The sequence below is a fragment of the Anguilla anguilla genome, chromosome 3 (assembly GCF_013347855.1).
Source record: "Anguilla anguilla isolate fAngAng1 chromosome 3, fAngAng1.pri, whole genome shotgun sequence".
Classification (NCBI taxonomy): Eukaryota; Metazoa; Chordata; class Actinopteri; order Anguilliformes; family Anguillidae; genus Anguilla; species Anguilla anguilla.
In genome coordinates, this window is record NC_049203.1 from 57,758,087 (window position 1) to 57,784,584 (window position 26,498).

The 26,498-nt window shown below is 42.9% G+C and overlaps 1 protein-coding gene across 5 annotated transcripts; it reads left to right on the forward strand.

Moving 5' to 3' along the window:
• The first annotated feature begins 192 nt into the window (after positions 1-192).
• acap1 (ArfGAP with coiled-coil, ankyrin repeat and PH domains 1) lies at positions 193-25,324 on the forward strand. 5 transcript variants are annotated; one of them, XM_035408535.1, is made up of 26 exons: positions 193-438; positions 850-903; positions 3,823-3,880; positions 7,192-7,311; positions 7,481-7,534; positions 8,382-8,440; positions 8,857-9,040; positions 9,860-9,904; positions 10,305-10,400; positions 12,471-12,545; positions 12,710-12,822; positions 13,216-13,267; positions 13,369-13,469; positions 13,606-13,717; positions 15,214-15,416; positions 15,674-15,743; positions 16,120-16,214; positions 17,083-17,276; positions 18,363-18,413; positions 18,608-18,658; positions 18,853-18,903; positions 19,061-19,233; positions 19,379-19,488; positions 19,657-19,767; positions 20,221-20,282; positions 24,397-25,324. In XM_035408535.1, the coding sequence occupies exons 2-26, from the start codon at positions 851-853 to the stop codon at positions 24,495-24,497; spliced, it is 2,394 nt and encodes a 797-aa protein (XP_035264426.1). In that variant the 5' UTR covers positions 193-438; position 850; the 3' UTR covers positions 24,498-25,324. The 5 variants fall into 5 exon arrangements, with proteins under 5 accessions (XP_035264426.1, XP_035264427.1, XP_035264425.1 ...); XM_035408536.1 differs by having other exon boundaries at positions 193-407; XM_035408534.1 differs by having other exon boundaries at positions 193-903.
• Positions 25,325-26,498: the final 1,174 nt, after the last annotated feature.

Consider the following 26,498-nt stretch of genomic DNA (forward strand, 5'->3'; position numbering starts at 1 on the left):
ACCAACATGCTACTATGTACTCCCTGAATAAATTGTATTTTCTGTTTGTAGAAACCCCCTCCCTAAAAAAAAGGAATCCAACTCACTCATCATACTTCATCAGATTAACTGTTTTGCTGCTTTAAACTAAACTGAACACACTGTAATAAGTTACATACCCGGAAATAGTGCAGGGAGGGAGGGCAAAAGCGTGTGACTGAGAAAGAAGAAAGGAAGAGAACCGTTTCTATGACAGCCTCCCTCTTCAGTAGCACCTCAAGGATCATGCCTTCCACTGCTTTATTTTAATTCGCTTACTTCTTCACATATGCACATATTTTATTTACTTTTTATGATCTTTGACTTGAAGAACTGAGTCGCATCGCTTTTTCGAGTTTTGGCCAAAGAATCGCGCGGCAGAAAAAGAGGTGAAGAAATATCGCGGCTCTTAAGTTACTGGTACGGATATCCTGAGCCATCCATTATTTAAAGTCTCTTTTAGGGATTCAGACTTATTAATGTGGATTTTCTCTGCCATTAAATATAGAAGTACCAGTACGATATCGGAATATGAATTCACTTCGAAATAAGTTAGGCTAATTGAATAAAACCAGGTGTAGCAATGCGTTCAGTGTAACAATACTGCCCTGACGTCCTTATGTCATTATTAATATAGTATTGATACATTGTGCATTAATTCAGTATGTAAAGTAGGCTCGCCTATATATAGTGTGATTTTTTTGTAGAAAGACATTTTCTGTCTTCAAAAAAAAAAAAAAAAAAAACACCTGCAGCTACGACCGCTCTCGCGCGTACAGGAGTGTTTTCATGTTATTGTCATCATTATCATTATTTTGTTTACAACCGAAGAATGACCGTCAAACTGGATTTTGAGGAATGCCTCAAAGACTCCCCCCGTTTCAGGTAAGATATTACACCCTGTTAGCATAATTCTGCCTGCTACAAATGTTGCGCAGCTTTTTTCAGTGTAGGATAGTTTGTCATTTTACACAAAGCCAAGGCGCTATAGAAAATCCTGCCTTTTTCAGTTTGTGTTACAAGAACAAGAGAAAGATAGGTCACTGTCCTCTTAAAATGTATCGCAAATTACTGAAGGCCTCCAACCATGTTGAAGATTGAGATATTAACTGAAACTGACGTCAACAAGTAGCTATACATTGTAATTAGAATAAAATATTCAAACCCTTCAGAGAATTCCAGAACTTTGATATATGCAGTGTAGGCCTATAATTGAAAGGTGTTGTTCTTGTATGTGTTCCTAAGCGGATAGTGTTCAAAGTTTGTGCCAAAGGACGCTCAAAATTGAACTGAGGCTACAGATTATTAACCTAGAAAATGTCATCTGTGGGGGCTGCGGTGGTTTGCACAATAACGGAAAATATTCTACTCGAAATGGAGATCAAATACATTTGTCATACCATCTGGCAACAATGATTGTGCGCAGTTGTATACAAAATGTCAATGACCTTTTTGTTTCTTTCTCAAATAGAAGAATCACATAGCCTTTTCTGTATTTTGGGATGGGTAGACATGGCTCAACTGCAGTGTTCTTGCAACACTGAAGTGTTGCTGCAACATTTAAGTGTTGCTCCAATATTAAAGCAAGCGTGTGTTGCATGTTTGCCACTATCATTGGAAGAGTTTCTGAAAATGGGCTTGCGTGCTGCAAAAATAAAATAAAATTGTGTTTTGCGCATACAGCTGAGAGCTGAGAGATTACACAGGTGGTGTGGGATTATACCAGTTTAACTGGGGTTGCAAGGCAGTGCAGGCCTGATAATTCATAACAGACAATACAGTTTAAAAAAAAAAAATGACACAGATGATTCAACCCTTCAACAATGATGCTGTTTAGGGGTAAACATTAACACGAATCAGATTTCTGTAGAATTTCCATTTGGGCTCAGTTAACATCAAAGAAGAAGCGGAAGATGCAAATTGGTGAGGGTGATTGGTTGACTTACAGCAGTAAAAGCTATAGTGACAGAACGGGATGCATGCTTCTTGTATACTAGGAGATTATATGCTAACTTTGTACTACATTATGGCTTGAAAACAGACGTTAGTGTAAGTCATCAGGAATGTGACACTTTGTTGCCTTGATAAGAGTGTAGTTTGCCCAGGGAGTCAAAATGGCCTCATTGGCTTCATTCTGTTTTTGAAACGGTTTTTACTTCATACTATAGGGAGCTGCAAGGCATTCATGGAAATCCAAATAAGCTGCATTTGTTGAAAAATAAAATGGATGGTGGACTGGTTTTACAAAGTATGAAATGAGGGCAGCCTGTTGTTTTGGGTGTGGCTGTGTTTTAGGCGTTGTGCTTATGAGAGTCTGACGATGTTTAGAAGTGTTCTGCTCCTGGCTCTGATACATGTGGAATGTTCAGCCATGGAAAGTTTTAGTGTGGTTTAGAGTTTGACAGGGGCCAGCGGGGGGCTTTTCAGAAGTAGGCCATGGGAGGGCACTGCAAAATCACAAAGACATATGAACAGTGCAAAAGACATGAAAAAAGAGGAGGAGAGGACATAGACACAAAAACCTAAAGAAAAGCAGACGGGAGAAGGGAGACAAGGCTGCAGACGTAGAAGGGAGGGAGCAGTGAGAGTGAGGCACTGCTCAGGCTGCGGCTTCCTGTTGCCAGGTTACCAGCAGCGAGGGGGAGGTGGTGGAGTGGAACAGGAAGTGAGGCGTTAGATACCAAGGTGATAAACAGGAGACAGGAAGTGTGCTTGGGGGGTGGATCACTGCGGAAACCCAAGGTCTCTCTTTCTCTCTCTCACTTGCATGAACTGTCTGAACGGCGCACTGAAATTGATAGATGAGGCAGGATGTGTGTCTGCAGTGCAGGGTCTCCACTGTGAGATGGCCATAAAAAGTCACGGTTTTTCTCTGTCTGGGCCAAAGATATGTTTTCTCTTCATGAAGCCTTATTGTCTGCAAATGTTCTGCGGCCAGGAGCAGTCTTGTCACATGGATTTAAGCACATTTAAATTGAACCCCACCAACCAGACACTTCATCTGCAGCATCTACAGAAATCTGTTTTCCTTTCCTACGGGCCCCTTTCTCTTTATATTGATGTGCATGTTTTATCTGCATTCATTTTTATTTCTTTACTGTCTTTGTTCTTTCACTCTCCCGCTCTCTCTCTCTCTCTACGGAAGGTAGTAGAAAACCACAGGGCCACGTGCTGCACTGTTAATGTGGCAGGGAGACAGATGCAATATGAGAGGAGAGACTGACTCACTGACAGGGACTCAGACACCCTATCGTTAGGCCATCTGACTGGCAGTTGCCACAAATGCATGTACACACACACACATACACACACACACACACACACTCACTCACACACCCACACCCCCATATAAAGAGGAACACACATACACACAAACCCTGCCTGCGCACACTGACTGTTATTTCTTTCATTGAGCCTTTACCATAATGGCAATCCTCATAATAAAGACAGGTACTTTACTATACTATACTGTACTATTTTCTCATTGAGATTGGGTCCATGTATTAAACTCAAAAGTCATTTTGATGCATTTCTGCTGGCCAGAAACTGCTGGCTCCTGTCAAAGAAGAATCAATGGCCAAAGGTCCAGTAATACGTCTTCTACAAAAGAATGGATTGGTCCTCTGGGTTCTATTCATAAAGCATCAATGATGTTTACAGGGTGAATGAATTACAATCAACCAAAGATTCAAGATCACCGGACACTTAAATGCTGACAGGTTTTAGATTGTGCATTATCATTGTTTTTTTAGAAGAAGCCATTTGTAATTCTTTTTTGTTGTGTATTTAATGTTTTCTTTCCAGGGCTGCCATTGAGGGGGTTGAGGGAGATGTTGGTGAACTGGAGACACGACTAGAAAAGGTGAGACAGGGGGACTTTACAGCTGTCTTCATTATCAAATTCTTGAGAGTCAATAAATTTAAATAAAAATGAAATGATGGCATTAATTTATACACCAAACGCACCAAATCCACACCCAGCTATGCTATGTTGAAACAACAGATTTGCGTAATCATTAATAATTTCAAATGACCAAATCTGACATTTGGCAGACGTTCTTATCCAGAGCGACGTACAACAAAGTGTATAAATACAAGTGCTTGAAATATGTCCAGCTATTGAAATTCATTTTTTGGCTGATTCAGAAGTGGCTGTGATGTCAGTGCAATATACAGGTAATGAACAAAAAAAAGGAAATTGGCACCAGAAAGCCAGGGTTGGGCCACCACTAAGGGGCTGGCATTGCCTGTATGTGCTGCGATAGAGATTCTGTAAATCTGAAATTCTGCAGGAGGAAAATCAATGTAGCTTTGTTGATGAAAGTGGAAAATGCTCCTTGGGTGTTATTTCAGAGTCTGGTATAAACCCAGAGGCAACTATTTGTGCTCTGTGAGTGGGGTTATTGTAAAACTTTCTTTTTTTTTGACACGGGATTAAGATAATCATGATTAAGTATTGATTCACACCAACTTGTGGTGTCAGTGCATCCAAACCATGGCAGAAAATCTGCCCCACACCATTACAATCACCACTGTTGGAGCACTTTTGTGTTGCATTTATTTTGTTCCCCGTATGTTGTCTCTGAAATGCGTATACATAGACATAGGGGAGCAGTAACATAATCTGAAATAAATTAGTCATCTTTAGTACTTGGTTGCAAATCCTATGCATTCAATGACTGCCTGAAGTCTGCGAACCACAGACATCACCAGATCCTGGGTATCTTCCCTGGTGATGCTTCGCTAGGCCTTTAATGTTGCCATCTTCAGTTCCTGTTTGTTTCTGAAGCGTTTTTTGAATTCAGTCTTGTCCTCTGCAAGTTAAATGCATGTTCAATTGGATTTAGGATGGTGATTAAGCTAGCCAGTCAAGAATATTCCATGTTTTGGTCATGAAAAAAATATTTGCTGTAAGGTGAAGCACCTTCCAGTGAGTTTTTAGGAATTTGGTTGGGTCTCAGCAGATGTTTCTGTACACGTCAATGTCCATACTGCTACTGCTGTCAGCAGTCACATCATTAATAAAAGTGAGCCCATTCCAGTGGCAGCCATACCTGCTAAAGCCATAACACTACCTCCACCATGTTTCACAGATGAAGGGGCATGCCTTAGGATCATAAACAGTTCCTGTCTTTCTCAATGCTTTCCTCTTTCCATCACAAATGTAGTTTTTAAATATACTTTTTAGCCAATTCTAACCTGGCTATTCTATTCTTGATGCTTACCAGTGGTTTGCATCTTGCGGTGAACTCTCTTTATACTGGTGTAGTCTTAATGTCTTTGACATAACTATGCCTACTTCCTGGAGAGTGTTCTTGATCTTTTTGACGGTTGAAAAGGGATTTTTCTTCACAATTGAAAGTATTTTTCGGTCATCCACTACAGTGGTCTTCCATGCTCTACCAGGTTGTTTGCTATTGCTAAGCTCACCAGTGCATTCGTGCTTCCGAATAATGTACCAAGCAGTTGAATTTGACAATGCTGTGACTATGTCTCTGATCCATTTATTCAAAATTTTCAGCCTCATGATGGCCTGCTTTAGTGGCACTGACACATATTTGGTCGTCATGTTGAGAGGCAACAGTAACAGACTCCAAATGAAAATTCCGTACCAAGAATCAACTTTCAAGCTTTTGTTAGCTTTCTTGTACATGAACTAATGATGCAAAGACACACTTCTGGGCAAGAAACAGCTGATCATCCAATTGTCCAATTAGTTTTGCCCTCCTGAAATGTGTGTGTGTGTGTGTGTGTGTTATAAAACTGCTTCATTGATTCAGTTACTGTGGGCTTGGACTTGGATTTACTAATTTACTAAACACTGTGGATTACGAATAAAGATTTTTTAAAATTCTGATTTATCCTGTCTGATAATATAACCCCCAGGCAGATCTGCGTATGGAAATTTGACTGTTACTTTTGTCAACCATGCCATTTTTTTCATTCTGCTTCTGTATCAGCCCCAAAGTATAATTTGTTGGGAAAATTGGTCATTGTTGAATCCTTGCACATCCTCTTCCTCTGAAGCCAGACTTTGATGCGAGAGCTGTGGTGTTTGATGTTTAGCAGTGCAAGGGGAACTGGCCCTGGAGCAGCATCTGGTCCCCATTGTTACCTGAAAAAGAGGAATTTCTGAAGAATTCTCTGTCACGTGCAGGGTTTCAGTCTAATTTCCTATTGATGTTACAACTGCCTTTTTCACACCCAAACTCAATGACCATTTCACTTTTTTTACCAGATGTGAGAGGAACATGAAAAGGGCACACAAACTTAAAATGATCAGTAGTTTCACTTGTACTTAATATTTATTCAGGGATAAGTGTAGCTTGAAATTAATTTGCAACTTTATGGAAACCTATCAGTAGTGCTGATTGTTTTCACAAAGTGAATGGGCTCTTACAATGCAGAGTTGAAATGTTTGGTCCATAGACCAAACAGTTCATCTGGGGTATCTTTTCCCATAAAGTAACCATATGAGCCTTATAAAAGGGTAGTAAATGGCAGTAAATATACTGGTACTTAATGCCTTTCTGAATAGCAGTATGTAGCCTATGTTTTTGTGCTTGAATGACATTATCTGTGGTTGGAGTTGTGCTAGTTCTATGTAGTAGCTTAGTTCCTGCTTCTATCAGAATGTACACCTGATGACACCAATTCTTCTGCTTTTCTGCTTTGCACCATTCCTCCTCTGCATTAGTGTTTAGTCTGTCCATCTCTCCCCTTTCTCCCAAGGACAAGGTGACAGTGATTCTGTGTGCAGCTACTTGTTCTTTTTCTTCCCTCGTCTCTCACATTTACATTTCTCTGTGTACGTATGCGCAGAGGTTCCTGTGCTCCATCACCACCTGCTCTCCTGCTCCCCCTGACCTTACTTTGTGCACTGCAGTTTATTCAGTAGCTATTGTGTCCAGTGTTAGTGCTTTACTGCAGAGCACTCACGCTGTACTCTTTTGTCTTTGTCATGCTTGTTTGCTTGTGTAGGCTGTTTGCATATGCTCTGATGTGAATTACTTTGTGTGTGTGTGTGTGTGTGTGTGTGTTTGTGAATTTGAATTTGTATGTATTTCCTTTTTTTAGGGTTGTGTGTACATGAGCTTGTGTGTGTGTGTGTGTGTGTGTGTGTGTGTGTGTATGTGTATTTTTATATTCATTTTCTGTTTCTCCTTTGTTTAGCTGGTGAAGCAGTGTAACTACATGTTGGAGGCTGGGAAGGTGTACTGTCAGAACAGCAAGAACTTTATCACTGGACTGAAGGAGCTGGGGCAGCACCTTGTTGCAGACAACATGCTGACGGTAAGGCTGCCCAGAGAGAATCGCTGTGCTGGGAGCAGTACGATAAGGACTATAACTGTACCGGGCCTGTATCACTATACAAGGAACAGTATTTTGCAGTCTATAGTTTAGACTGGAGTGTGGCTGTCTTTTGTAGTGACATGATTGCCCTGCTGTACTACCTTCTCAGGAATGTCTAGCGAAATTTTCCAGCAAGCTGTCTAACATTGTGGATGCTCAGGGGGTGAGTAGAGATATCTCTTATCCTTGCTGTCTCTTAATCTTTTCAACGTTCTCTCTTTCTCCCGTGCACAAATGACACTGATGAATCTTAATTGGGCAATAAGTTCATGATTTTTTTTTCAGCTTCATTTAAGCTGTGTGTGGAACTATCCAAACTCTGGTTGGTGTGTCCTGCAGCATGAATTACTTCCTTGTTCATCAGTAGTAACGGCATTGCATGCATTTAGAACTCATTTTGTGAAGTAATTTGCGCTGAAAGTATATAATGCAAAATAACTTCCATTGATTCAATATTTTTCCATTTTGCATGTGTTCAAAAGTAGTGTATGATGGATAGAATGCCAAAACTTCTATTCATTTTCCAGGCTAGCATGCCATACCCTGTCATTGTCTCCACTATGATTTTTTGATATTAGCTGGATATTTGGTGGACTACAGAGAGTCTAAGAGTGCTGCTGGCCCTCACAGGCCTCAGTGCCACTCTGTTTTCCACAAGGCAGATCTCTGTTCCTCCAGGATGGCAGTTATAAGTTATAACCACATGTGTGCTAAATGCCTTACCGCAGTCTGAGTGTCTGAGTAACTCTGCTGACTGTGCTGCTATGAGTCATTTGTGCCAAGTCACCTCCAATGGACACAAATCTCTCCAGATTCATCAGAACAAACTGCTACAATTTGAAACCAAACAGAAAACATCTTTCCTCCCACCTCTCTCTCTCTCTCTCTCTCTCTGTCTCACACACACACACACACATATACTTGCTTACTCTCACGCTGTCTCTTGTACGTGCACACACACACACACACACACACACACGCACTTATTACTTTGTTTCTGTTTCTCGCAGGAGTTGATTGAGACCACGCAGAAGTCAGTGAAATTGAAACTGCAGAGCTTTGTTAAAGAGTGAGTATTCAGCTCTGTGAATCCTGTCTGCTCTGAAAAGCTCACCATCGCTCCTTCCTCCAGCTGCTGATACTAAAACGTGAGCCAAGGGTTGGGTCCTACTAACAAACACAGCAGTGTGGCCTTGTTCTCTTAACTGTCTCTGGTCTGAGTGTGTTTCGCCACGCTTGTGGTTTTAGAGCAGTGCGTAGAGGGTTATAATGCATGTACTCTTAAGAGAAAGAGTCAAGCAGCTGTAGAGTTGGTTCAGCCTTTTAGCTGGTACGGTTTCCATGTCAGTAGAGTCTGATTTATTTGAGGAGTGAGTTTCGGCGATTGCAACCTTTCCCACCTGCCTCTTTTTCTCTCTCATCCTCTCTCATCTTCTGTCATTCACGCGCTCTCTCTCCCTCTCCCTCTCTCTCCCTCTCTGTCAGGGATGTTAAGCACTTTAAGGATGTGCGGAAGGAGTTTGAACGCAGCAGTGAGAATCTGGAGGCAGCGCTGGGGAAGAACGCTCAGGCCCCCCGGGGGAAGCAGCATGAGGTGGAGGAGGCCACCAACACCCTGCTGGCTGCCCGCAGGGCCTTCCGCTCCGAGGCACTGGACTACGTGCTGCAGGTATGAAAGAGAGACCACACATACACTACCTCCCCCCAGCCCCCACACATACACACACACCCACATCCACACTCACACACACTCTCACACACATACACACACACACACCCACACTCACTCACACACACACCCACACTCACTCACTCACACACACACACACACACTCACTCACACATATACACACACTCCCTCACCCTCACACACAAACACACACACTCACTCACACACACACACACACTCACTCACACATATACACACACTCCCTCACCCTCACACACAAACACACACTCACTCACACATATACACACACTCCCTCACCCTCACACACAAGCACACACACTCACTCACTCACACATATACACACACTCCCTCACACACAAACACACACACTCACTCACACATATACACACACTCCCTCACCCTCACACACAAACAGACACACTCACTCACACACGCACACACACTCACTCACACATATGCACACACTCACTCACACATATACACACACTCCCTCACCCTCACACACAAGCACACACACTCACTCACACATACACACACACACCCACACTCACTCACACACACACACACACACATTCTCTCTCTTTCTCTCTCTCTCTCTCTCTCTCTCTCTCTCTCTCTCACACACACACCTAATTTTACAGGTAATGCAGTCTACCATTAGTTCTACTTATTAGTCTTAATCTGCTTGGTACTTAGTTAATCAGCAGACTGTTTGCAGGTGTCAGTAAGCAGTAAAGTGCACAGCTATTGGCCAATGTGTGTTTGCCCTTGTTCATTGTGACTCTGCTCTCTCACCAGATCAATGTCATTGAGTCGAAGAAGAAGACGGACATTCTGTCGGCGGTGAGCCATATCTCTGTAACCGTCACCATAGCTGTCTGTGGAATGTGTTAAGCAAGGAGTGCAGGTGCTCTTCGAGATGGAAAAATGTGATTCAGGATGAATGTGCGTGTGTGTGTATATGTGTGTTTCTGTAATGACTAAGACCATCTGTGATTAAGTGTTTGTGGTGCTTGTCTCTGGTGTGTGTTAATTCAGTGACTGGCAGCATCTGTGATAATATGTGTGTGGTGCTCATTTCTGAGCCCGTGTTCGCAAGTGTATGCATGGGCGTGGATTTTATGTGTGCCCAACAGCATCCGTGAATATGCGTCTGTGGTGTTTATTTATAGGCCTGTGTGTGTATTCTTTTGTGTGTGTGGCTGTGTGTTTCTGTATTTGATTAATCTGGTCTGTGTATTAGATGCTGTCCCTCGTTGAAGCCCAGGCTCAGTTCTTTCAGATCGGCCATCAGTCTCTCGGTGAGGTGGAGGACTACCGCAAGAACCTGAGCGAGCAGGTTAGTGAGAGTGAGGGAGGAGGTGCCATAAGAACCTGAGCGAGCTGCTGTGAGAGAAGGAGGGATGGAGGGAAGGATGGAGGCTGTGAAAAAGTGGGGGAAGGATGCAAGGTTCAGGCACATGGATGATTTTGGGAAAGGCGAAAGAAGAGAAGGGCGCTAGTAGAATGTGTGAAGAGAAAGAAGGGAGTTGCACAGAATGAGATGGTAGAAGGCAAGGGAGAGATCACGCAAAGCAAAGTTAATTTAAGCTCGTCCCTAAAGGACTGAGGAGGAGCAAAGAGCACACAGAATGATGGAGAGTGTCTGTTCGGAGCAGTCACTAAGTGTTAAGCAGAGGGGATTTAAGCCCCCCCCCCCCCCCCCCCCCCCCAATGGGACAGTGTTACTGCCTGCCCTCCACCCAGCAGCATGACAGGAAACTGAAGACGGCGCAATAACAGGAAACATTTCTCATGACGGCGTCGCGGAAGTGGCAGTAATAGCTGAGCGTGTGAGCTAGCACCATGAAAATGTGAGGGAAATATTCCATTGGCAGCAGTTCTGCTGCGGCACACATAATCTGAGTAAAAGTGAATGGGTATCTGAGGGACATGAAGATGCTGCTCTTTCAAAAAAAAAATTATAGATATTTTTTGCTTGAAGCATACATTTTGGGGTTGGCTCTTCTGTTGCAACTGAGGAAGTCAGTTTACATCAAATGTAGTAAGAATCCAACCACAGAAGCTTATTACAGCCTGTCTAAGATGTGTCCTCAATATAGTATTATAGTATTCATAGGCACAAACTTGGCATCAGCATGGAGGGGGAGGGGTGTGTAAAATAAAGTTATTTTACATTTGGAACAGCGAATAATATTTTACAGTTGCATTCTGAACCATTATCAGCAACACAGTCTTCACCTCTTACCAACTAGCCATCTAGCTAGCTGGAAAACAGTTGAAAAATACTAGCCAAATATATTTTCTACCCTGAGCCAAACATACAATGATCCATAAAGTAATACATGACACCCTTTCTGGAATGCAACCACAATATCAAATCCACAAGTAAACACAAAACAAAACCTCCTAGTGCAACCAGATCCAAGGCCAGGTTTATTAGCTCTCGTAATGAACTGTACAATAAATACAGCTTATATTTATTGTACAATACAATAACAAAGTTGGCAGCTAACATTAATGTTGTGCACAGTCAGTAAAGCAGTGCATGAAAACAGGCTTTAAATTGCTTTGCACTGACCGTGCTTTAACAGTAATTGGCTAGAAATTAGCATTTGATCCTTTGCTCCCCTAACTCAATGCTTTGTTACACAAGTAATGTGCAAGAGCAGTTTGATACAGGAAACAGCATCACCTCTTATTGTCCTGTGAAACCACACTTTAGCACCTGCCTCAACAGGAAATGGCCTGAAAGAGTGAAAGTCAAATTTGTAAAGTGGAGTAGGGAGAAGAGAGAGACAGAGTCAAACGCAGCATTCTGTCCAGCACAGGAAACCTGGAGAGTCCACCACTTCCTGCTTCTTTTTCCTTTTGAGAGATCTAGGCCAAAGTGCCCTTTGACCCCCTTCTGAATGGTTCTGGTCGTGCGCCCGCATGCCTCCCTTCTGTATTCAGTTGTATCTATTGCCCTGTCTTACCCTAGTCCTGTCATTTTAATCATGTTTTCGTGCTGTTTCTTATCAGGTGAATCTTTACTTTCTGAAATGGCATTGAGTCTCTGTGTTTTGCTGATTCTTTTATCCGGAGCAAATTACACCAAGTACATTTTTACATACAATCAATTTATATGGATGAATATTTAATGAAAAGTAAGTCAAATTTTGTGGGAATAGTGGAAATAAAAAAAATGTCCCCAATTTTTGTCGTTTTCCACAATATACTGATTTTTTTTGTGCAGAACATCTCATTGTCTCTCCCTACTCTCCACATTTTCCTTCACCATCCCTCTTTTCCTTTTTCCATTCCATACCTCATGCCATGTTATACGTGCCTCTGTCCTGTCCCAGTCCCTTACTGTCATGGCTGCTCACCTCATCCCCCTCTCCCACTCTCCCCCCTTCTCTCGCAGCACACTCACCTGGTTCTGAATTCGGCTCGGGAAAAAAGGGACATGGAGCAAAGGCACGTTGCCATCAAAACAAAGGTATGATGTGCTGTACTGTGCGAAACTACATGTGTACAGAGTGACATCTTGGCCTGCAGGGGGTTGGGCACTGCGGTGTTAAATTGCAGCTTGTGGAAAAAGCCGTTCATTATGGCATGAGGGATAGGCACACCCTGTAATCTGAGTGTTGTGTGTGGCTGCAGGACATATCCTATGATGACTCCATAATGGACTTCAGCCCCGATGCTCCCAGTGGCATTGCCATGGAGGGATACTTGTACAAAAGAGCCAGCAATGCCTTCAAAACCTGGAGCAGGTACTGTACCCTGTCACTCTGAAGTCCCCCTCCCCCCCCCCCACACCTCTGTAGTGGAGTCACAGGACTGACAGCAGAGTTCAAGAGCTTGAATACTGCTTGGGGTTACTTTTCCTCCCCTAGAGAGTGTTTAACATTAGCTGGTCATTTTGAATCACTCCTTTTCACAGTGCACTGAAATTGATACTTTGTTTATTCATGGAAAATCTCCCCCCCCCCCCACCCCCACACTGATGAGGTATTGCTGTTTTTCCTGACTGTATTTACTGATTGTTGGCAGCCATAACCTTCTCCTCCGTCCCCCCTCCCAGCAGCTCATCTCTCTCTGCATCTCTGTGGGCGAGCTGCTTGGGTTTAATGAATTTGTGCAATTTGCCTTTCACAATGTTGTAGGCGCTGGTTCACTATCCAGAAAAATCAGCTGGTGTACCAGAAGAGATTCAAGGTGAGTATTAACACACACACATGCACACACACACACACACACTCATTGTTGTATGCATGCTCATTTGCATACATACCCTGATCCTTTCTTCCTTTTGCCAGGACCAGCCGACGATAGTGGTGGAGGACCTGCGACTGTGCACGGTGAAGCCCAGCGCAGATAATGAAAGAAGGTTCTGCTTTGAGGTGGTGTCTCCATGCAAGTGAGTCCTCGTCCACCCAGCGGCGTGAATCCAGTTCAGCTCCAGTGCTCTGTGTGTTTGTGCTGGACTGTGCAGCTGCAGCATGTCAGCTTATGTCTGTGCAGCGCACTAACTGCTGCGGTGTGTTTGTGTGCAGGAGCTGCCTGCTGCAGGCAGACTCAGAGCGGCAGCAGCAGGGCTGGATCAGTGCCGTGCAGAACAGCATCGCCTCTGCTTTCCAAGACTGCAGAGAGGTCCAGCACAGCCCGGTGAGAGAGCCTTAACACGCGCACCATCTGCACCACACGCACACGCACACGTGGCACAGGGGTGCAGTGGATAGCGCTGTCACCTCACGGCACAAAGGTCCTGGGTTCAAATCAGGGCCGGGACCTTTCTGGAGTTTGCATGTTCTCCCCATACCGGGTTCCCTACTGGTACTCCAGTTTCCTCCTCACGCAATCCAGAAGACATGCCGGTTAGGCTACTTGGGGGGGTGGGGCAATTCAAAGGGCGTTGCTGCAGAAGAGCATATATGCTTAGTCAACCTACCCTGTATAAATAAAGGTTCCTCTTCCCTCCCGCTCTTTAAAGTAAATATTTTGAGCTTTATAGGTTCAACAAAATTGCTGGCAGAATACTTCGAAAGTGTCAAGTTGAAATGTCTGAAGTGTGAATATATCACTCGCATTTCTTGGGTAATTATGCAACCCCTTATTCTTACCCATGAAAGGAATGTAAATGACTAAATATTTCCTGTGGTTCATGACCCAGTTTCTCAAAGTGTAGAGCAACAGCAGTAGCACAGGTCAGCCATGGAGACCTACTGCCCCCCCTGGAGGTGGCAGTTCTGCAGCCTGCTTTTCCTCTCTCTGCGGGGTTGAAACTCTCCTCTTCTGGATTAAACTGGGGCATTCTTGTCTCTCAAATTGGAGAAAGTAAATTGGCACATTTTTGTACACTTTGAGCAGGATAAATACAAGCACATCTGTTTCCCTGCATTTTACGGTGTCTGCATGAGAGCTTAGCCTTTTTCATATATGCTGTTTTTAATTTCTAGGCAGTGGTTCACAGAATCTAAACTTTACCGGAATTTTTATGCTCTTCAGCCAATAATGTTGTTTTTGATTATGGTCAGGTAGCATGCGAGCATTTCCTTTCAGCTGTGTTTAATTAATGAATATTTTAGTGCATCTTTTCCGGGAAAATCAGTCTTTTTGTGATTGTTATCTTAGTGGTTTCGGTCCAAGGACCACAGGGTTCGTGTCATTTGGTTCTGTAAACGCCTCAAGCGGAGGATCTTTATCTGGGGGGTGTTGTGTTTCTGTGTATGACTTTTTACACTGTTGCTTGAGTCAGCTTTGTTTATGAGTAAATAGCAGGTTTTTTGAATTGGGGTATGAAGAGATGGTTTCTGGGTCTGTGAAGTAGTGGAGTACTTTACTTGGGTTTTTTGTATGGCTTTTGTACAAGCAGATTGCTTTAGGGCAGAAAATCCATTTTTTCTTTTTGTGCATAGGAAGAACTGCTGTCACATCATAAATGGGAATATGAAATAGTGCTGTATGCAGTTGGCTGTGCCTTTCCACAGGACACAGCACTCTTCTTGGTTTTTATACAAAATGATATACTCTCAGATGGAACTAAACAAGTTCTACCATCAAAGAGGTGCGCTTAGTAGCTTAGAAAAGATGATTGGGTCTCTCTCTCTCTTTCTCTCTCTCTCCCATCCTCTCATCCTCTCCTACTCCTTTGTCTTTTCCAGAGAGGGAGAGAGCGGTGTAGCTCAGTTTCTACCGGCAGTGGGGGGCAGTCAGGGGAGCAGGAGAGTACGGGTCGGCAGGCCCTGGAGGAGGTGCAGAAGATCCCGGGGAACTCCCAGTGCTGTGACTGCGGGGAGCCGGGGCCCGACTGGGCCTCCATCAACCTGGGCATCACGCTCTGCATCGTCTGCTCCGGCATCCACAGGTAACCACTGTGCCCCGGGATTACACCTGCGCACCACAGGAGACCGTGTACAGCTCGCTCATGTACAGCCTGCGCATATTGGCCAGGGCACAGATTTCCTGTAGGATTTTATGCAAGTAGCTATGCCTTTATACACAAGCGTAGAAGTACTCCCCAGGAACAGTGCGTAATAACATTAAAACACGTGCGATGGTACCATAGAATCCATTGTGTTACGTGCTTTGCTTGTCCTTACCATCCTTTTCTCTGTCTTGCAGGAGTCTTGGTGTCCATTTTTCCAAAGTGCGCTCTCTCACGCTTGACTCCTGGGAGCCTGAGCTGGTCAGGGTATGTCCTCGACGGCTCACACGTACACACGCATGCACATGTGCACGTGTGCATAGAAACATATATCATTCTGTATACACTCACCACATTTAGATTTAGTATTTTACCCAGGGCAGAACATATGATTTTTTTTGTAGCACATGCTCTGTTGGTCATTGGTTAAAATGGCTCTAACTGTATTTATATCTCCTGTGCACCATTCCTTATCACCCCTTTTCTCAGTTTAATATTTCTATTGACAGACTGACAAAATCATTCAGAAGAGAATATGTGTTTCTTCACAGGGAAAATAAAAATGCTGAAACTGCTTTTTGAAGAACATAAAGTTATTTAATTAAATTATTTTTGGAATTTGCTCATCTCTCCCACGCTCTAGTTGATGTGTGAGCTGGGGAACACTGCGATCAACAGGATCTATGAGGCGCGCATAGAAGAAATCACAATCAAGAAGCCGCACCCCTCCAGTCCTAGGTTAGCCTCTCGCTGGCCTGCCCTTTCTGGCACAAAGGAAGACCAACTTTACCCAGAAAACTCGCAGAACCTTTCAGTAAAATTACACTGTATGACTGGTTGCCAAGAAATGGGATTATGGGATCTTTGCCATCACAAAAACAATGTTGCAAGCACTGTCAGTAAGCTAGAAGTCTGGCAAGGCTGCTGGATTCATTATTTGCAGGAAAAAACTCACTACCACCCCCTTCTCTTTCTTTGTAGGCATTTCAGCCTATTTCAATAACAGTCAGCTTGTAACACTACCACTATATACTGTATGTATGTATGTGTGTATGTGTGTACTTTTCCTTCAGAACCTGTTGCTGTTCTGTCATGCAGTACTCGTTCAGTATGTACGCAACAGGCCATTGTTTCCGTTATTTCAGCACAATCTCATCAGAACTGATTTCTTTATTCTCCTATTTCTCCTTCCTCTTTTTCTCCCTTTCCACTGCACCCCAGGGAGGAAGTTGCACAGGTAAAGTGTCATGTGGTATATGTTGTAAGCAACCCTACCCTCCAGAAATCTGATATCTGTTTCTGGGGTATTTATGGTAGGCCTGCCTTATTCCAGTTTAATGGGGTTGTGATTGAAGCCTACTTCAGTGTTTGAGATCCATGTGTAACTGGCTTGTTATTTGGTGTCACTGCTTTTCACATTGAAATTGCTATCTGTGTGTGCATGGAAATGTATTCATGCTGTTACTTATTTCACTCATTTGCAGTTCAAAATAATTCTTTATAAAATTATTTCTCTTTCTCTCTCTCCTTCCCTCCCTCTCTCTCACTTTCTCTCCTTCCTCCCCCTCTCTCTCTCTCTCCCTCCCCATCTCTCTCCACCTCTCAGGCAGGATAAAGAGTCGTGGATCCGCTCGAAGTACGTGGAGAAAAAGTTTATTAAGAAGCTTCCGGAAACAGGCCACTCGGGTCCCCTGCGCCGTGCCAGTGCCCGACGCACCCGGGCCAACACCGAGGAGCGACCCGGCTCGCGCCCCGCCCTCAAACCCAAGCCCAACCGGGCTACTCTCCCACGCCTCACAGGTAATGGGGGGGGGGGGGTGTGTTACTTCTCTATACCTGTTTTCTCCTATCAGCCCCACCCCTAGATTCCTGGAGCCTTCGCAAAAAAAAAACCTGCTGAGCAGAAATGAGAGTGTGTCAGACTAGGATGAGGTGTGGATGATTCCCTGTGATGGTGCCAAGTTGTTTCGGAAAAGGAAACGGTTCAGTTTCGCACTGTGGGGGAAAAACACTTCCAACGAACTGCCTCAAACAGAGCTACATAATGAGATAACGGGCTGATTTGCATGACAAGCAACCCATAGGAATATGATTTTCATTTTCTGCATTCATATTATTATTCAGTTTTTTTTCTCAACATTAAAGCTTTTAAACTTTTTCATTCATTCGTATTTCAGATTCATTCATTTATTGTTTTGACACTGACAGTGCTGTAGCTGTGTTAGTTAAAATTGATTGGTTGCAGTTGATCACAAATTGAGAAAATATGCTAAAATAGGCTTTCCATTCTGCTGTGAAACCAGCAGACCAGCACCAAACAGTGTTGCAGTTATTGTAACTCTATAACTCTATTGAATTGTATAATTCTACTTTAGAATTCTAATAAAAAATAAATCAAGAACAAAGCTAAACTACTGTAAGATATATTTAGTTAAAGAAAATTAGGCCATTAGCATATTAATAAATAGCAATAAAAAGCTTTATTTACTGAGCATGCCACGTGCTGATGATGTCAGGCATAGCTGATATACGACAATGTAAAATAACTGCTCATGGTGTGCACACAGACACAGAGGGTGCATGGACACATTTACAGTATATAAGCGTGCATGTATACAGATGCTGTAATTCACAGCTATATAAGTGTACTTACTAGCCAGTGCGAGACTGAGATTATGATATATCCTGTACATGAAAAGGGGCTACAAACATTTAGCAGCAGGGAGACATTTGACAACAGTGACAGAGATGAACACCCTTGAAAATCAGAGACCTTGGTCAACACATGAAATCACACTCAACCTGTGTGTTGTATATTGTTTTATGTGAGCGTGAACCCAAAACACGTGACTTACACAAGGACTATCATGCCATTCTCTACCCCAGGGCTGAGCCAGAGTGACGTTGGCCGTAAGAACAATGCAGGCGTCCACCAAGGTGAGAGTTTACAACTTCCACACAAATGCGCATAAATAGTTACACACACACACACAAAGCCTGCCCTGCCAATGCCCTTGTGTGGGAATTGACAGATAATCACACTCAACCTGTTTGTTGTATATTGTTTTATGTGAGCGTGAACCCAAAACACGTGACTTACACAAGGACTATCATGCCATTCTCTACCCCAGGGCTGAGCCAGAGTGACGTTGGCCGTAAGAACAATGCAGGCGTCGACCAAGGTGAGAGTTTACAACTTCCACACAAATGCGCATAAATAGTTACACACACACACACAAAGCCTGCCCTGCCAATGCCCTTGTGTGGGAATTGACAGATAATCACACTCAACCTGTTTGTTGTATATTGTTTTATGTGAGCGTGAACCCAAAACACGTGACTTACACAAGGACTATCATGCCATTCTCTACCCCAGGGCTGAGCCAGAGTGACGTTGGCCGTAAGAACAATGCAGGCGTCGACCAAGGTGAGAGTTTACAACTTCCACACAAATGCGCATAAATAGTTACACACACACACGCAAAGCCTGCCCTGCCCATGCCCTTGTGTGGGAATTGACAGATTGATAGTATTAGTTGGACACATGCAGAATGCACAATGTCTAATGTGTGACCCTTCCCTAGATAATGAGGAAGAGGAGGATCTGAGTGGTCTCCATCCTGGGGCTCTACTGTACCGTTCTGCAGCCCTGCAGCAGTTCCCTGTAATGGCCGACGCCCTTGCCCATGGAGCTGATGTCAACTGGGTCAACTCCTCTGAGGAGAACTCCACCCCTCTCATACAGGCTGTGTCTGCTGTGAGTGTGTGTGTGTGTGTGCATATGTGTGTATGTGTGTGAGTGTCTGGTTCTGTGTGTGTGTCTGTGTCTGTGTGTCTTCTCTGTGCTTTTTACGTGATAAAGAATACCGACCTGTGCCCTTTGTGGTCTTTCAATATCCCAGAATTCCTTGGCGGCGTGTGAGTTTCTTCTGCAGAATGGTGCCAATGTGAACCAGGCAGACAGCAATGGGAGAGGACCTCTCCATCATGCTACGATACTGGGGCACACTGGGTATGACACGGTGACATACAGCACATGCACATCCGTGTGAGCACACACGCGCTCACACACATACACACACACACACGCACACACACAGCACAAACACTCCTATACATGCACGCATATTCTAGCTTGTACACACACTGTCTCATAACTGTACGTTCTGCTGTCCCCCAGGCTGGTGTGCCTCTTCCTGAAGCGGGGTGCGGACTATAATGCCAGAGATAACAAACAGAAAGACCCCATCACCATCGCCGTGGAGAACGCCAATGCAGACATCGTCACATTGTGAGTCAAATGGGAAGGTGGTAGGGGAAAGACGCAGAATGAGGCATGGGACGAAGGGAAGAATGGAGGGAGTAGATGGATGCAGCCTCGGTCAGTTGTCTGTATGCAATATTTGAAAAGCAAATATACAATATTTTTCTCTCAATTTGCTGAATTGCTAGTCCCTAATGTTGTGTAGAACAGTACGTCCTAAAAGGTCTGAACTACTATACTTCAATATCATCCCACATGCTTAGGATTTTTGCTTCATTTATGGTTGTTTGATGATTCATTTAGACGATGAATGTTCCAAAATGGGATGATGGTTTAAAAATAGGCTTGAAAAAAGACTCTGTGAACTCATAGTACTGGCAGGAGGGAACTACAGATTACAGAAGAAGTGTGGAATCTAGTCGGAGTCCTCGTACCAATATTACTGAGCCTGTGACACCTGCTTCACTGTTTTCTCCACAGACTGCGGATCGCCAAGATGAACAAGGAAATGCGGGAGATGGATGGAGCCTTTGGTCAACCAGGTCAATCTGGGGGAACGGGTTATGGGGCAGGTGGGGGAGGACCTGGGATGGGGCATGCCAAAAAGGGCTTTCAGGCCCTCAAGAACCATCTGAGCGGATGGGCACTGGGGGGGCAGAGCGAGTAGAGGTGGGAGTAGAGATGGCATTGGGAGGTAGGGTGGGGCGAATAGAGAGAGAACTGGGGGGATGACAGTGTGATGGGGAAAGATGGATGAGAAGAAAACGGGTGAGGAGGGGGAGTATTTGTGTAATGACTTCCACAGTGGAGTCCACTTTGCACTTTGATAAGTAACGAACGCACAGCCAGCATGCACTTTAATGCCTATCGGATCTCTATATATAACTGTAAAGAGCTCAGATACAACACTAATAGTGTGCATTAGTAAAGAGAAGCAAGATCGTTTTTGAAAAGTAGGCAGTTAAATAGTTCATATTGTATCTTTGTGGATATTGTACAGCTTTCTGTGGTTTTGTTTTTTATAGATATGTAAACATGTATGTAAATGTTATCATGGCATAGCTATAGCAATGAATGCTCCTCTCCTGCTGCCTAACAGGATAGCTTGCAGCTCTCATTCCTGAAGTTATTTTAGGGGACTACATTCCAATGACAGGGAAACCTGTCGCAGTGAAAATCTCCAGGGCTGTGAAAACTGGTGTACAAAGTGTCCTCAATTTTATATGGTATTTTCTTGAGTAAGCAGTTTAAAGAAATGAAACATGACACTATATTTACGGGTACATCTTAGTGTGCCCTACATCATATTTTACACATACGACGGGAAAAATAAAATTTTTAGGTCAAATCTTTTTCGGCTTAGGCCTACCGTATTTGTGCCAGCTAAACCAGAGCTGCCTTTTAATGTTTTGGCTTAAGTGCTTTCCATTGCATAGTTTGATGAGGATTTTTAATGCTGTATGTACGCATACTGTGCCTTACCAGCCATTCTGTAGTAGTTAAAAGTTGTTGTTTGGGGGAATTATTCTGATTCTAGTATGATCTGAAACTCTCTCAGCCTATTCAACACTGTGATCTAAACATAAGCATTTTAAACTGCTAGCCTAAAAATGCAGGCCATTGGTGTGCAACTCTGACCCTCTGGAGCCACAGACCTGCAAGCCCAGCAGGCCTGCTGTAAACATAGCATCCGTCCCACCATTATTAATACATAATTAATGTTTTTTACTGCAACTATTGAGTTAATGATGATCACAAAACAGAACTGGTAATTCTAATGAATTATCTAGCAAAATCTGGGCAAGCAGGGACAGAGTTGTACTTCCACAATTGCAAATTTGAAATGTCATGCTGGCAGACTAGAAGTGCTCTTTTTTCAGTCTTTGAAGGTCAAAGTGTCTGCTGGCAGACTCTGTCCTAGTTCATGACTACATTTGGCAATTGAAAGGTGTCTAAAACAGCTAGAGGAGCATGATCCTCAAAGACTGAATAACCTTGGACTTGAACTAGACTGCCTTGGTCATCGCAAATTCACACAGGCCAGTGAGGCCTCTGAGATCATGTGACCTCAAAAAGAACGCTTCTGGCTGCTGCCTTTGCATCCAATAGAATCTTATGGTGCTTCAGTCTTAAAGTGCAAATGCTTTTTATCGCTGTCTGTCTGTGTGTGTGTGTCTGTGTCCAATGAGACGCCGGGCTGGTCTCCGCTGTTTGCTCTGTTGTGTCCTGCCGTTCCCTGCCCTGCCGTAACAGGTAATCAGCTGCTGGCACAGAGAAACCGTGTCCTGGTTTGTGCATCTTTCTAAAGGGTGTGAATACTTTTTGAGGGCGCTGTACTTATACGAGCTGTGCTCTACCAATGCATTGTGCCTTAGAAGAGCATTTGTGGCCTCATTTATCAACAGTGCATACTTGTAAATTTCATCCTAAATTGCATATAGTTGTCTTTATGCATAGTATTGTGTTCAGTTTTAATATTTTTATATCTCAGATTATTTACTGGATAAAAGCCCACATTACTTATTACTTTATTTTCTTATCCCATAATTGTTAAATCTTTCTCGTGCAATACAGATTTGGGGTCTCTGTAGATATTCCTCTTAAGGTTACTTAAGGTTAGTTTATGTGTTTCTACCTATTATTATAGTTGGAGACCTTGTTTTGTTAAATTAATTTCAAAGTACTTTGACTTAAGGGCAAGGAACATGCAACACAGCATCCAGCTGTATGTACAATGCTAGTCGTTACCAAAACCTTGCATTTGATAATTCAGAAAGCATGTATAAACACTTTACAAAAATACATTGGTAAACGACAAGATGTTGTTAAATGAGGCCTCCAGAAGCAAAAAAAAAAAACAGCTTGCAAATGCAGTTTGTGTATGTTTGTGCATGTCATGCGCATATCTATCTACGTGCACACCTGCATGTATCAGACAGACCTGGGTCAAATACGTATTTGTTTTCGAGTCAAATACTTTTCTGTGTTCTATTGATCTTGCCTGGTGTAACTGAGCCTGCCAATATGACCAGAAGGCAGGGTTTGCACTTTTTGAGACATTGGTTCCAATACATCAGACAAGATCAATAAAACGTAGAAAAGTATTTGAATCCAAAAGAAATATGTATTTGACCCAGGTCTGATGTCAGACCAGTCCTTTATGTACAGTATTTATTTATTTTTACTATTTTAACACTATTTTTTAAGAAGGAATATATTAATTCACTAATGTATTTTGAGAAAACATTATTAATACATTTCAAAGTTCTTGATTGGTTTTGAGAAAGTATTTAAATACTGTACTTGCATTAATAAATATTACATGCATCAAAAGTGTAATGTCATAAACAAGTACTCAATTATGTATTTGTTCCAGTTCTGGTGCGTGCTTGTGTGCAGGTGTGTGCATGTCCGAGCGTGTAACAAACTTCTTGACCATATCACATGGAGGGAGAATTTAAAACCTTTGTGCCTTGTTGCACATTACTGGCAATGCAGTTAATGGTATACTATGCAGGATTTTTTTTTGCCTGTGTTTACAATCAAAGAAGCCTCCTCCTCTGTCATCAACCCCACCCACTCACCCCAGAGTATCAGTGTACCCGAGTCACAGACACACAAATTCCTTAGGTTGGTAACTACTGGTAAATTTCTCCCATCAATTACTCGGGCTGCATTGTCCGGTCGGGACCACGAAACGGACACGTACAAATAATTTGAAAACCAGACATTCCGGTCAAAAACGGGATGTCTGGCAGCCCTAGCTACAGGTAACATAGAGGTTACCTAGCTAGAGGTAACATTGATTACAGGTCTAACAACACAAGCCAGCTTCTCGTCGCTTTTCACCCCCGGCTTGGCGAACTTCAGCTGACGCCACCAAGGAAAAGCAGTTCCAGGGTTCCAGTAACACTCGTTCTTGAACAAGCCCTGTTGGCTCGTCTTTTTGCTTCGCTGTATCTGGGCCATTACAGCGGCTAGCTAGCTATAGCAACAAACACTCCGTTGAAATCTGATTTCAAACCACAGGCTTTGTAGCCACATCTGCTTCTCCTCACAAGGAAAAGAGTGCCACGCCCAGAAACATCTTAAACACATTTTAGAATAACACGTACATGTAAAAGTGCATGAATTTGGCCAAAGTGTGTAAAGACAGAGATTGCCAGTGCATCATAGTTATGCCTTAGCGTGGTAATTTTTTATAATATTTTCAAGTTAAAAATCCTGCATAGTATGCCTTTAACTTTTTCAGAGCTGATATCTTGATAAAGCATTGTAAAGTTTTACATCTCACTAATTGTGCATTGTTAAGGCTTTTATTGGGGGGTGGGGGTGGATTTAAATATAAGAAACAAAATGAAACAAAAATAATTATTGGTTCGAATTCAAAAGTTATGGGCAGTGGAGAGGGAGATTTAGCATAGAAGAGTAAAAACGGGTTATTCCCCTCCACTCAAAAATGTAAATCTTAGTCCCTATATGTTCTGTATTCGTTAGTCAGCTGAGTACAATTCACTTAAAGCTTTTAGACTGAATAAATGGGAAAATATCATGCTACAATACTGATTTGTTTTATATATCTTCATATTATTTATGTTACTTATTGTACTTTGCATCTGTTCATGTATCATAATATAGATGTTCTGTCTTTCTCAGGTGATGAAACGTATCAAGATATCTTCCGAGATTTCTCCCACATGGCATCCAACAATCCAGAGAAACTCAAACGGCGCAGCACCGATATGAAGACCCCGTAACCACTGGGTGTCACTGTTGCACTATTTTCTTAATTTACACCATTTTCATCTGGGATTATTTTTGAGATCTTTGGAAATACCACTTTTATAAGACCTGGGTGCCACAGTTGATTATTTCTTTGTATTTTTCTCAGGTTTTGTCATACCACAGTGGTGTAATTTCCCATTTAAATAAACCATTCATATCACACAATTATATTGCAGACAGAAAGACAGTAAGGAGACAATTACCCAGTTTGCCCTGGAATGACATAGCCCAGCCATTTTTTTAAAACTCAAACAATTATGCTTCTACACATGATAATGTCATTACATACAGTGTATGCTTTGTATCTGAATTTAATAGTTTTGACAAACCATTATGTTTCCTCCTGAAATGACTTGATAATGCATGTAGCTATTCCATCATCCACGGTCACAGTCCACCAGGTGCTTTGGCCATTTTATACAGTAAACTTATGATTAAAGAACTGGGCGTATGGTGCAAAAATTGAAAGAGACATTCATTTTAAAAAGCACAGTCTGCAGAAACGGCAGGTGAACATTTAAAAAACTGGCCCACATTCATTACTGAGCAAAAGACATACGTTACAATAGCACACAGTGTGATAATAGTGTACAGTAATCCTGTTCTCTCCAAAACTGTAGTTCTGTTTTTAAGTCATACATTTGGAAAAATACATTAAATGGCTCAGGGGCACATTTTGGTGTTATGTATGAATGTGACGTGCATTGTTTTCACCATCCTGGGTATTTCTCATTTTGGTTTTCTTTTTTTATCTTTGTTGTCACTGGACGTTTGCAGAAATAATAAAGTTATTTTTAAGCAAAAGCAATATGTCAAGATGAGAGTGGAATTGAATGTTACTTGGGGTAAACATTCTAAAGCATTTCGGCTAGAAATAGCTGTACAAAATAAGTAATTGTACCTTACTGAACCCGTGTTCAGCAGTTGTCTACGATCATGAAAATGCACTTTTGTACGTCGCTTTGGATAAAAGCGTCTGCCAAATGAATGTAATGTAATGTAATGTAATGCCTTACAGACATTCTCCTGGGTCACCCCAGACAACACACTGCCACCCTGAGGCTCTTTTAGCTGCCTGTTCTTTCTTCCACTCAGCCTCCCTGGCTATTGTTCACGCTATTCACATCGCTGACCCATCTAGAGTGAACATAATTTTTATAGGCTCCTGGGGAGCGCCTTCTCGGGTCCTTTGCAGAGGACAAAACCCCCATGATCCTCCTGGGTGATTTCAGCATTCACCTGGATATTAGCAGATCTGGGTTCTTGCCTTCCTCTACTCTTTTGAGTTCAGTTTGGTACGCTCCCACAAACGAATCAGGCTGGTCCTGTTCTTCTTGAGAGCCTGCTCCACCTCCCACCTCACGGTCACTTCCCTCCAACGGTCTGACCACTACTTTGCATTCTTTTCTCTTCCTCCTCCACCCCCACTCTCCTCTGTGACTCCCTCTCTCACACTCTGCCGCAACCTGTTATCTATAACCTGCAACCCTGCCAATGTTCTTGCTGCTCTCCAATCATTTGCTTGTTTTTCTGTTGCTACACTGTTGCTACATGTCCTCTTAGTCATTTGCCCTAAATTGTTGTGGCCCCCTCCTCCCTGTCCATCACTTACAGGCCCCCTTTGCGACAGGACCTCTTTCTCCACTCTCTTCTCTGTCTTCTTTAATATTACTCTAATATCTGCTAAGGGTTAATTTTTCAGAACAGAATCCAAAGCTCCATATCAAATCCAGGCAAACTGTTTCCCATATTTTCTTCACTTTTCCCCTCCACCCCCCTTCGTGCACTTTGTGGTTGACTTTGTGGACCACATTAACATGAACATCTCAGAACTCTGCAGCTCTTCCCAGGCATTAAGTCCTCTTTTCATTCCTCTATCTGACCATACCTCACTGCACTCACTCACCCTCATTTCACCTACTTTGTCTTTTCAAGTTCTCTGCCTGAACAGATGTCAACATATCTCACCTACT